Raw genomic sequence first — 13,060 nt, forward strand, 5'->3', positions numbered from 1 at the left:
TGGAGTAATAGGATGTGGATAGACTTATATCACTGGGTTTCATCAATAACTCCAGCAAAGTTTGAGTTTTAAGCACAGGAAACATCAAACTATTGTTTTGATATCTGCATATAAGAGACCACATAATAATGACTGTGCGTATGAGAGAGAGACAAAAAGAGAGAAGGAACACACCCAGTTACTTTTTCCCATGCTTGCAGAACACCACTTTGAGGGTGGAGAACTGTAACTTTTTGGGAAGTTGCCCAGGGGCTATGAGAGAAGGTTATAAGGCATTGACTCCATAGAAGAGTTCCCAAATCAACAATTCTGGACATTAGCTGAGCAAAAAGTTACCATTCAGCTCCAGTGAATGGTAGGCTTCTGGCAATCTTGAGAACCACCTGTTAGAGAACAGTGAACAACTCTATAGCCCACCTGCCATTCAAACTCAGGGTTTAGGAGTTAACAGATTTTCCTAGAAAGGCTGATCATCAATCATTTGTACAGTTGCCTGCTCACAGCAAAAGACCTGTATAATTTTCTGTAATTTTCTTTTGTTGTAGCATATTTGTAAAAAAAAAATCCATATATGAGTAATATGTGTTTGACAATTTGGAATCAAATTTCGGCTCTATCACTGATCTTGGGTAAATAAGTTAATAACCTCTTTGGGCCTGTTTCCTTATTGATAAGAAGAGAATAGTAATACCTACCTCACAGGCATGTTGAGAGAATTAAATGGAATCATGCATGAGGGTGTAAAATTGAGGGGGGAGGGGGAAACAACTTGTAGGGGTGACAAAGCTGATGTCCAGTCTTACTTTTTTTTTTTAAATTTTTTAAATATTTATTTTTGAGAGAGAGAGAGAGAGAGAGAGAGAGAGAGAGAGAGAGAGAGATTGGGGGAGGGGCAGAGAGATGGGGACAGAGGATCCGAAGAAGGCTCTAAGCTGACAGCAGCAAGCCTGATGTGGGGCTCGAACTCATAACTATGAGATCATGACCGGAGATGAAGCTGGATACTCAACTAACTGAGCCACCCAGGCACTCCTGTCCAGTCTTCCTTCTAACCTTACATTTTAAGCCAACAATTTGGCTAAGCCTACAGCCTCTGATAGTCTGCCACTGGAATGAAAAATATTGGGTAAGCAGATGATATCAGAATACATCTCTATTACCCCATAGGGGACTTCAGTTTTATAAAGTGAAGTCTTTTTTTCTGCCTAGCCTACGATGAAATTAATCAGAAATGAGACTCAGGCCTCTTTGGGTTGATACCGGTCTTATTTACTGGAGTTTAGGTAGCGAACTGGGTAGGAAAACCCTAGGCTTGGGGCTTAGTTCCCTCAATGGTGAGAAGTCCCATCTAGTAGGGGCAGGCAGGGTTGAAGCAGCCAGGAGAGGCCTATTTTTGGCCTGGAACAAAGAAAATTTATGGCTTAAGCCAAATGTGTTTCTCTGAGAGAGGGTGAGGAGCTCCTTATTTGGAGACAATGGCGGCCCCATGGCATAATGCTAGGACACAGCTGGGTGGAGGCCGGGGGGGAGGGGTGGTGTAGGGGTATTAAGGAATTTCTAGAGTTCACCAGTGGGACCCTTTGTACAAACCATACCTGAAAGGTGGGTATGTAAAAACAGAGCTTTTCTGATATCATTAGAAAGAGGAAAGAGAGTGCCAATAGAGGCCTATACAGGATTAGTCTCTCTCAACCTTAACTTTGTGCTTTATACTTACCAGTTACCCCCTCCCTTCACCCCAATAAAACTTTGCTTTACTACCTGCCTACACTTAATTTCCTTCACATATGTTCTCCATTTTTCCTGAAATGCCCTGTCCCATCCATTTCTGTGCTTTTAAACAATTCATCTTTTAAGACCTTAACCAATTATCACATTTCCTCCAAAGCCTCCTCTAACTTCTTGTTTTAGAGATGATCAAATATCATTTATTAATTTATTTACCTACCAGTATTTATTAATTGTATTATGTATTCTTGCATAATACATAGTGTATTATGTATTAGGCATTACTAGGCATTGTGAAGATAATACAATTGGGTATTTACTCACTACCTATTAAAAATCCTTCAATGGTTCCCTATAAAGTTAAAATTCTTAGCATGGCTAACAGCATCCTCCATTTTCTGGCCCCTGACAAGTTTTGAAGGCTTACTTCTCAGCACGTGTCTTCTTTACACTTTATCTGTACCCAAGGAGTTCACTTAGTATGGCTCTCTCTCAAGTCTCTGTTCCTTTGTGCAATATTCCCTTCTTGTCTACTTGGTGACCTCCAATCATCTCTTAATTCTCAGTTCTGGGAGCATTTCCTGTGTGAAGTATTCTCTAAAGGATTCTCTTGTGCTCATTCAAATCCAATAGTATCAGGTACTTCCTCTTTTGTAGTTCCACAGCATTCTATATTTAATTTATTCATACACTATATTGCAAATTTTTTGTTTGCATATTTATCTTTATCCAGCAGCCACTTTATGGCAGAGACCTCCTATCCATCTTTGTTACCCCAGGCACCAATATAAAGCCTGGCACAAAACTGTACTTAGTAAATGTTAACTAAATGAACAAATGAATAAGAATACATTTATTCCGTTGAACAAACTGAATGTCTCAACATGGATATTAAATGACAGAAGAGGGAAGCTGAATGGATAATCTCCCTACTCCATAATTTTAACTATAGAGTAATTGTTAATTGTGGGGGATAAAGCTCTAACTCAAGGTAGAAGAAGAAACGGCTAAGAAGAAGCTCTTCTATAACTACCACCAGCTCTTCTCCTCCACCCTGTATTCCCCTTACTTGTTTCTTTAGTTGTGTCCCTTTTCTTGTTCCAAAAGGAATTTTGATATCCCAATAGATATAAGTTGAAGAAGGCCATCTTAGCTCCTCCCTGTCCTCTTCTGGAATGTCCAGGCTGGGGCACTGGTCTCTGTGTTTGGTAACCATGGTAATGCCCTGAAGAATTACTATGACTGACACTCCCTTTATCTAAGGAGACAGGATTTATGGGTTCAATGTAGAGCTGGAGTGGGAGTGGGCTAAATAACTTCAGAAAAATGGAGGAATCAAGTGCCAGTTACTCTTTTTCTTGTCCCAGTCTTATGTGTACTGTAAGTTTCAGAAGGCAGCGAGTTGAAAGAGCACAGACCTGGGGTCAAATATTAGTTTTGCCATATTCTTGGGATCTTTGAATAGGTTAAGCCTCTGTTTTATTTTTAAAAATGGCAATGGTATCTACTTCATAGATTTAGAATTAAATTGAGATTAGATTCTACTTCATAGATTGAGAATTAAATGAGATAATACATGCCAATTTCCTCAGTATAGTGTTTAGCATATGATGGAAACGACAGTATTTTAATGTAAATATGGTATTTCTGATGAGTCTTTAAGCTATTTCAAGCAGAGTGCTCAATCAGTTCACACTAGTTTTTAGCTGCCTGTTAAATTTTCAGGAATTTTGCAAGCTCGTTGTTAAACAAGCCACTATTAAAAAGTATCTAAACATACAATTGAATAAACGATATTAAAAATAAAAGTAATAGATACTAAAAACTCATCTCTTCCTATACTACATTGTACTATTATATATAGGCTTATGAAGTTATTTATATGTATTGTATCTAGATATTGTTTTTATTCTTTTTTCTCTTTGCTTTTCAGTTTGCGAAGTTTCTATTGACATATCTTTAAACTCACTGATTCTTTACTTGGTTGTGTCCAGTGTATTGATAAGCCCATCAAAGGCATTCATTTCCTTTACGGTGTTCTTCAGTTGTGTTTTTTTTTTTTTTTTTTTCCTGAAGTAAGCTCTAGGTCTAACATGGGGCTTTAACTCATGACTCTAAGATCAAAAGTCTACTGACTGTGAGCCAGCCAGGCACCCCTATTACAGTGTTTTTTATGTGATATTTCCTTTTGTAATTTTTTTTTTTTTTTTTTAGAGAAAGAGAGTAGGAGTGGGAGAGAGGGAAAGAGGGAGATAGAGAATCCTATGCTCCATGCTGAGCATGGAGCCTGATGTGGCACTTGAATTCATGACCCTGGGATCATGACCTGAGCAGACATCAAGAGCCGACACTCAACCGACTAAATCACCCAGGCGCCCCTCTAACATTCCCTTTTGATTCTTAGCTTTCATCTCCCTGCTTGCATTACTCATCTGTTCTTGCATGTTGTCCACTTCTTCCTTTAGAGTCCTTAGCATATTAGTCAGTTAAATTCCCAGTTTGATAATTCCAAAATTATCAAAAGTCTGGTTCTGATGCTTGCTTTGTCTCTTGAACAGTACTTTTTGCCTTTTGGTATGCCTTATAATCTTTTTGTAGAAAGTTAGATGTGATATATTGGGTAAAAGGAATGGGGGTTTTATATTTATCTGTTTGGGAATTCGGCTGGTATTTCCTGTTTGCTATGGCTATACCTGTCAGAGGCTAAAATTTCCTCTGATGTCTCTGTCTCCCATGTTGTCTTTGGGTTTACCTACAGACTCCTTAAATAGGGTCTGAATTTGTAGTTCCTTCCATTGTAATCCTGTTATTATACAGATCTACTGATGTGTTGATAAGAGGGGGAAGCTGGGGAAGTGTTTTTTGTTTTTTGTTTTTTTTAAGTTTATTTATTTTGAGAGAGAGAGCATGAGCAGGGGAAGGGCAAAGAGAGAGGGAGAGAAAGAGAATCCAAAGCAGGTTCCACACTGTCAGTGGTGAGCCTGATGCAGGGCTGGAACTCATGAACTGTGAAATCATGACCTGAGCCGAAAACAAGAGTCATCCGCTTAACCCGACTGAGCCACCCAGGTGCCCCGGGGGGAAGCGTTTTATAATCCTGTCAGGTCTCAGTGTTTTAGTGAGTTTGTGTCCTCCCTGGACTGACCTTCACAAATGCTTATTAACTTATCCCCTTCCCCCACCCCCATCTTAGGTGAAACCAGAAGGCTAGAGGAGGCTGGAGTTGGTTATTTTCCTTCTCCTATGTTGGTTAGGCTCTGTTAAGTAGCTACTATTGAGGACAGGCCTTTGTTAAGGAGAACTGAATGCTCTGGGTCTATTTCCAAGTATTTTTTCTCTCTCCCTGCCAGAAGGATGAGGGGATTTTTCTCCAATCTTCAGAGTAAGACCTATGGGGCTCCTGGAGGTAAAACTCATGAAAATGTGGGGGCCCTCAGGAGTTTTTGTTTTTGTTTCAATCTCTCAATCTAGCCTATGTGCAGTCTCCAGCAGTTAGTCAACTGCCCAAGTATTCCTATCAGTTTCTGGTTTCAAAAGTAGTTTTTGCTCCCAGTAAGCCATGAGTTTCTGTTCTGCCTCTTCTGATTCTGTCTTTCTAGTTTTTATGGTGGAGGTTTGCCCTGTCATGTCAGTTCTCTGCTGGATCTAACAAGGGTTGTTGATTTTCAGTTTGTTCATGTTTTTTTGTTGTTATGAGAACAGGGGCAATGACTTCCAAGCTCTTTACATATCAGATTGGAAACCAGAAGTCCCTGTCTATTGTTATCTATACGGAGGAAATACTACGTGATGGTGTGTTCATCTCTTCCCAATTTCATGCTCAGTGATGTCATATTTGTAGCCTGAAATTGGCCATAATGGGAGAATTTACAATACAGAATTGGCAAATGCTACAAACAAAAGCTTTATTTATTTATTTTGTTGACTAGACTTAAGAAAGCGATAAGAGAATAAGTTAATGTAGATTAAGTTTAAAAGTGTATCATGTTGGGGCACTTTGGTGGCCCAGTTGGTTAAGCCTCTGACTTTGGCTCAGGTCATGATCTCACGGTTTATGAGTTGGAGCCCTACATCAGGTTCTCTCCTGTTGGCATAGACCATACTTCAGATCCTCTGTCTTTCCCTCTCTCTGCCCCTGCCCCACTGTCTCTTTCTCTCTCTAAAATAAAGATATTAAAAAAATAAACACAAAAAAGTATATCATGTCTATAGCCATTAAATTGTCAATAGCTCAAAAAATTGAAAGATTCTTCAAGTTTTCAAAAACTATTATCCAAGTCAGCAAAAATGTTGCTCAAGTCACTGAAAATAAGTGGAGTTCCAACATTAAGTCTCATTGTTTCACTTTTATTTTATTAACATAAATGAAAATGTCAACCAATAGTCAAAACTATTCTCATTTGTCAAATGAAATCACAGGTTAGTTCTTAAAACAAGAATTTGGCAAAACTGGAGGTGCCTGGGTGGCTCAGTCGGTTGGGTGGCCAACTTTGGCTCAGGTCATAATCTCATGGCTTGTGAGTTGGAGCCCCACATCAGGCTCTGTGCTGATAGCTCGGAGCTTGGAGCCTGTTTCAGATTCTGTGTCTCCCTCTCTCTCTGCCCCTTCCCGCTCATGCTCTGTCTTTCTCTCCTTCAAATATAAATAAACATTAAAAAAAAAAAAGAATTCAGCAAAACTGGGTTAAAGTATTCTGTGAGAATCAACTGGCTATAAGAAATTTATGATAAAGATTGTAGGAGTGCCTGGGTGACTCGGTCGGTTAAACTCAGGTCTTGATGTCATGGTTCCTGAGTTTGAGCCCTGCGTCGGGCTCTGTGCTGACAACTCAGAGCCTGGAGCCTGCTTTGGGTTCTGTGTCTCCCTCTCTTTCTGCCCTTCCCCAACTTGTGGTCTGTTTCTCTCTCTCTGTCTCAATAAACATTGGTTTAATGTTTAAATAAACGTTAAAAAAAAAGAAATTTATGATAAAGATTGTATATTCTATTTTTTAGAAATTGTGTGCTACACATCTTTTATGTTGGTAAGTTTATGTATAAACTTATGTACATATATGTATACATATAATTATTTTCTGGATAGCTAGTTGTTAATAATTTACCAGAACACCCACACACCATGGCAAATTTCAAGCTATCAGAGTGACATCAACTGAATGTGGAATTAGGAACAGTTACAAATGGCACACCATCTTTTCATGTTTTAATTTGGAGACTATACAAATGTTAGAAAGAAATTTTTGGGGGGAAATTTCTTTTTTAAATGTTTAAGAGAGGGAGAGAGAGAGAGAGAGTGGGGGGCAGGGAGAGGCAGAGAGAGAGAGAGAGAGAGAGAGAGAGAAAGAGAATCCCAAGCAGGCTCTGAGCTGTCTGTGCAGAGTCTGATGCAGGGCTCGATCTCATGAACTGTGAGATACTGGCCTGAGCCGAAATCAAGAGTCACTTAACTGACTGAGCCACCCAGGGGTCCTGGAAAGAAACTGTTTTAACAGTAGTAGATGGTAATGTTCAACGTGGATGAAATACAACATTTGTAAGCACAATGCAAAATAAGATCAAACCATGCGATATGGTATAATCCTACATTCAGAACAAGATTAATCTAGTTATGAGGAAGAGTAGCTTGATGGGTTTCATTTATAGGAAATAGGGTCCTATTTAAATTAAAAAAAGAAGAGAAAAAAAGGAAAATTCCTCTGGTTTAAGATTTTGTCAATTGTTCTTTCAGAGCAACTTATCTGAAGGTTAACATTATTTTTTATTTTTTATATATTTATTTTTATATATATTTTATATAAATATATATTTATATTTATATTTTATAAAATATTTTATATTTATTTATTTATTTATTTATTTAATTTTAAATGTTTTTACTTATTTTTGAGAGAGAGAGACAGAGCATGAGTGGGGGAGGGGCAAAGAGAGACAGACACACACACACACCAACTCTGAAGCAGGCTCCAGCCTCTGATCTGTCAGCTCAGAGTCCAAGGTGGGGCTTGAACTCATGGACCATGAGACGACGTCCTAGCTGAAGTTGGATGCTTAACTGACTGAGCCACCCAGACGACCTGAAGGTTAACATTATTTTGACAATAAACATGCACTGAATACCTACTATGTGCCAGATGGTGTCCCGTCAGGATCCAGAGATAACATTTAAGATCACACAGCTAGTTAAAAGAACAGCTGGGAATTTTAAGGACATTAAACTAAGCGAAACAAGCCAGTCACAGAAAGACAAACACTGTATGATTCCACTTATATGAGATAGCTAAAGCAGTCAAACTCATAGAAGCACAATATTGAATGGGGGTTGTCAGAGGTGTGAAGAGAGGGAAATGAGGAGTTGTTCAATACGTATGGAGTTTCAGTTCTGCTAAATGAAAAAGTTGTAGAGACCAGTTGCATAACAATGTGATTACAGTTGACACTATGGAACTGCACACTTAAAAATGGCTGAGGGTTAACAACAACAACAAAAAAGAGCTGGGATTTGAATCCAGGCCTGATGCAAAACTCGTGTTTAGCAATTATTATTATTGCTGCCTACTTTCAAATATTTATCTTCAGTCAAAGAATATTTCCTTTCTCTGAGTTCTGTAAGCCTGGGTAGCAAGGCATTGATTACCACCTGCATTGCCTAGAGCTTAGCAGATACCAGAACTTTTTCTTGGAAGACTGGTATACTCAGCCAGGATAGCAAATTCAAAATGGAGTCATTAATCCAAGGGATCAAATAGAGAACCAAACATAGGTCAGAGAAACAGGCAAGACGGTTCTGGGAGAAATAATTTTGGCTGTTTAAAAGATTATATAATGACTACATAATTGAAAAAATGCTTATTCTATTAAAAGACACAAGTCTGTGATATCAGAAGTTTGAAATCATACATTTTTTTTAAATGTTATAACCTGAAATAAGTCACTTAAATCTTCCTGAACCTCAGTTTTTCTGTAGTAAAATGTCGCTAATGCTAACTGTAGGTAGTAGATGGCAGAGAAGGGCCTGAAATGGAAGGAAATACTTCTGAGAATGAATTAGAATCAAACTGAGTGAGAACAGCCAAGTCTAAAATGGTGAAACTCAAAATATTATAAAAGACAAAGGATCTAAATCTATACCAATTTAATTAAGGCAAATTGAGTGTTTTAGAAAAGCAAGAATACAGTTTACTAGAATGGAAAGAATTATGGAATTAGATTTGATTTAAAAACTTACACTTATAAGCAGTGTAGTGTAGGGCAAACTACTTAATCTCCCCGAGCCCGTTTCTTTATTGTAGGGTGTTGTGAGCACTTATTTGACAAATATTTATTGACTACTAGGGCCAGGACTGCACTAAGTAAGTGCTATGGACACAAAGATGAAGAAGGCATTGTCCTTGCCCTCAATTTTAATATAATAAACACTATGATAACATCTAATCAATGTTTTCTATGTTCCTATGATCCAGGTACTATTACAAAGGCTTTTAACTAATTATAGCTTCATTTAATCCTTCTCACAACCTGTAGGTACTATTATTACCATTTCCATTTATACGAGAGGCACAAAGACGCTAAGTATCTTGCCCGCGCGTTCAGCTGGAGTATATCTCGACGGAGGACAAGGACTTACAAACTTGTGCGTGTGTTATGTGGAGGTGGAAGCTTTCCACAATGAAGGAGTTTTAATTCATTCGTCCACCAAACGAGGACTGAAGTACTACTATCTCTTGGTAGTGATATTGGGCCTTTTAAATGAAGAGTCAATAGTGCGCCTGGAACATAGCAATCACTAAATTAAAAAAAATTTTTTTTGAGAGGGAGGAAGGGCAGAGAGAGGGACAGAGGATGGAAGTCCGCTCTGTGCTGAGAGAGCCCCACCCAAGGCTTGAACTCCCGAACTGTGAGATCATGCATGACCTGAGCTGAAGTCCGAAGCTTAACTAACTGAGAAACCCAGGTGCCCCATAATCGCTAAATTCATTAACACTATTCATTTCATTTCATTCCGTTATGTTGAATCACTGTGGCAAGGGATAGGAATTTTTTCAAGGCTTTGGATAAATGTTGTAAAGCGGCTTTGTAAATGGGTAGTTTACACTGTTACCAACAACGTAACAGCTTTCTTGTTGCTTTATATTACGATATATGATAGGGTCACTCTCTTTGATTACTTTCTTCAGTTTTCGACAGTCTCACCTGTTTTCTGTCAAGTTCAGAATCGGCACCATTTTTATACCTCCACCCCCACCACAAACGAAATTCTCTGAAGAACCACCGAGGGGCGCGTGGGCGGGCGCCTACGCCCGCCACAACACTTACCGCGCCACCTCTTCCACCACGCGAAGGCTAAACCCAGATCTCGCGGGAGGAGATGGGGTTTCAAACGAGAACTTCTAACCCCACCCTACCTCCCAGGGGTCACATGACTGGCGCCTGCGTCCTAGACTCAAGGTCTTTCCTGGTTGCCTACTGGCTGTTAATTCGGCTACAGGCTGTCGTGAGGTCCATTCCGGAAGTAGACCCCTTATCTAGTCCTTCTTTGCGGAAGCCTGTCACAACCTAGCCGTCCATCCTCAAGCGGAAGTTCGTCACGTCGCGGTTGCCCCCGCACAGCGGATGTGTGTCGCCGCTTAGGTGACGCTGGGAAGTGCTGCAGCCTCCGCCGCTGCCTTCTGGTTGAAGCACTATGGAGGGAGAGAGGAAGAACAACAACAAACGGTGGTATTTTACTCGAGAACAGCTGGAAAACAGCCCGTCCCGTCGTTTTGGCCTGGACCCAGATAAAGAACTTTCTTCTCGCCAGCAGGCGGCCAATCTGCTCCAGGACATGGGACAACGTCTTAACGTGTATCCTTGCGGCCTAGGCCTCCGGCCTTGGAGTCAGACCCGCCTAGCTCGGGCGTCCAGGCCTCAGGCTATGTCAGGGACGGAAGAGGGAGGCAGGGGCTGAATGTCTAGGTGGTAGAACCTGCGTTGGGGCAGCCTCAAATTCAGTATTTGCGCGAGGGAAGCGAGGCGGAGTTAATTTCCCGCTCGCTCACCAGTGCCATCAGCCTTGCTGGGAGTTCGTATCCTTCGCAGTTTTGTGTTTTAACCAGCCTTTCCTAGTCCCTTTTCGTTGTGTTGTGGTCTCTTGGTCTGGTGACTTTCAGATTGTACTTTTCCGCTATGCCCTAAGGTTTTGGTAGAGGTTTCACTGTTGATGGCTGCCTCTTGAACTTAGTGTTTAAAGAGAGTTTTGAAAAATTCAAGACCTGAAGGGCTTATAAAGAAAGGGTGACCTAGAATTAATGCCCCAGCTTAGGTTCAAAATCCGTTCCTCCCAATTACTAGCTGTTTAGGAAACTTGTCAAATTCTTGGTTTTCTCGTCTGTAAAATGGAGTGTTACCCTTTGCATGTAGTTTCTGTGCCCAACACAATGCGTGGTATTTAGATTTTCAAATGGTAGCTACTGTTAAAACTATAGAATTTCAGAGGAAAGAAGGATGTCAGTTTCTGTTCGTAAGGATACAGACCCAAGGATCTAATGTTTTAAAAAAGCATTTAAATAAATAAGCACTTACAAATGTTGGGTTTTTAAATTACTCAGAGTTCTAATGTGTATTTTCTTTGCATTTCAAAGATCAGGTAACTTAATGACTTATTTCACTTGAAGTATTTTTGTTAGAAAATTTATTCATTTTGTAACAGATAAAGCGTATATAGTTTTTTTTTTTTTAATTTTTTTTTTTTTAACGTTTGTTTATTTTTGAGACAGGGAGAGACAGAGCATGAACGGGGGAGGGTCAGAGAGAGGGAGACACAGAATCTGAAACAGGCTCCAGGCTCTGAGCTGTCAGCACAGAGCCCGACGCGGGGCTCGAACTCACAGAGTGCAAGATCGTGACCTGAGCCGAAGTCGGCCGCTTAACCGACTGAGCCACCCAGGCGCCCCAAGCGTATATAGTTTTAAAGTCTGAGAGTGGAAAATTATTTCTGAGTGGATTAAGTGTGTTGGGTTAAGTGTGTTTCTGAGTGGATTGTGTTGCTGGCTGTAATGTTTGTGTCTTAAAGTTGTGCTCCTCTCAAAAGAAGTGTCCTCTTTGTTGCAGATATCCAATTTGTTTCCTAAGCATCAGTTCAGTACTGAGTTAAGCTTTTTTTTTATTTAAATTCTGTTTCCATACATCTAATCCTTTTTTATATGTGTGTTGTTGTTAAGGTTGTTGCCGTCATGGGATGACGACCTTTTCTCTGAATAACAACCCACATTGTCTTCTGAGGGCTTTAGAAGTAAAGGCATTTAAGTTTTTTTCTTGTCAGTGAATGAATATAAAATCATTCCATAGTGTTTCTGGTCCAAGGGATCACCATATGGAAAGGCTTATTAGTTGCCAGAGACAAGTGGGAGTGGAAAGTTAATTTCTAGAGGTCAGAAGGTGAGGAGATAGTGGAGACATACCTAGGGCCTGGATCACGGAAGGTGTAATGTTGTAAGTCATGTGAAGAGATACCCTGAGCTAATGGATCACCACTGCAAGATTTTCAGGAGGCAAGTGACTGGTTTAGGTCTTACGTAAATTTTTTTATATCCTTCTTGATCCCCACGTGCTAAGAAGCTTGCTTGTGTATCAATTTAGCATATTGTTATATTGAATATCTGTTGTATGTATGTAAGGCATTATGTTAGGTGTCAATTGGTGGTTAATAACTTGGTGAAAGAAAACAGATTTGCTCTTTAATTTGGAAAATTATGTATGATTTTCCTTTAGAAGCATGTATTGTGCATGGCTGCATGGTCCTTTTGGGAGGATATACAGGTTGTATTTTCGGGAATCGTGCTGCCAGTCTGTTTTGGGGCCTTAACGAACATTTTAGCTCACAATTGACTATCAACACTGCTATAGTATACATGCATCGATTCTACATGATTCAGTCCTTTACACAGTTCCATCGAAATGTAAGTATTTTGTTGTATGTGTAATCCTTTCGTGATTGATTCCAACATGTGTGTGTGTTTGTGATCTTTGTTGGTGAACTGGGATTTCAATGGGATCATTATGTGCCACACTGAATCCAATTCTTCCAATTTTCCTGCTTAGGTAGTTATTTGGTAGGCTTAGTGTATCCTTAGAATAGGTGGATTCTCTGAAAAGATTATTGAACACTTAAACTTAGCATTTTGGGGATGGGAGAGGAGCATTAAAGGGGAAACAATGCTTAATTTAAGTGTAATTTTTGAAATACTAGATAATAATATAGTCACAGGAAAACAGGTGAATGTAAATGATTCAGTGACCAGTTGGGAAGGGAAGGCACATTATGTGATGACTGGGGGGTGACTTTTAAGACAGGAAA

The 13,060-nt window shown here is 39.7% G+C and overlaps 2 protein-coding genes across 3 annotated transcripts in view; one reads left to right on the forward strand and one right to left on the reverse strand.

Annotated features, from left to right (window-relative positions):
* Positions 1 to 2,929, reverse strand: part of SPMIP11 (sperm microtubule inner protein 11) — a 28,030-nt gene extending 25,101 nt beyond the window's left edge. The window contains exon 1 of the mRNA XM_025930800.2: positions 2,798 to 2,929. Within this exon, the coding sequence (XP_025786585.1) occupies positions 2,798 to 2,876 (79 nt within the window). The 5' untranslated portion in view covers positions 2,877 to 2,929. The remainder of the gene's footprint in view (positions 1 to 2,797) is intronic.
* CCNT1 (cyclin T1) overlaps positions 1 to 13,060 on the forward strand; it is a 39,238-nt gene that overhangs the window by 798 nt on the left and 25,380 nt on the right. For both annotated transcript variants that reach the window (XR_015253648.1, XM_025930531.2), the window contains exons 2-3: positions 9,250 to 10,569; positions 12,581 to 12,662. Coding sequence is in view for 1 of the 2 variants with exons in the window: in XM_025930531.2 (XP_025786316.1) it covers positions 10,409 to 10,569; positions 12,581 to 12,662 (243 nt within the window). In the remaining variant the exon portion in view is untranslated. The remainder of the gene's footprint in view (positions 1 to 9,249; positions 10,570 to 12,580; positions 12,663 to 13,060) is intronic.

The sequence above is a fragment of the Puma concolor genome, chromosome B4 (genome assembly GCF_028749965.1).
Source record: "Puma concolor isolate L17-30 chromosome B4, mPumCon1.1.hap2, whole genome shotgun sequence".
Classification (NCBI taxonomy): Eukaryota; Metazoa; Chordata; class Mammalia; order Carnivora; family Felidae; genus Puma; species Puma concolor.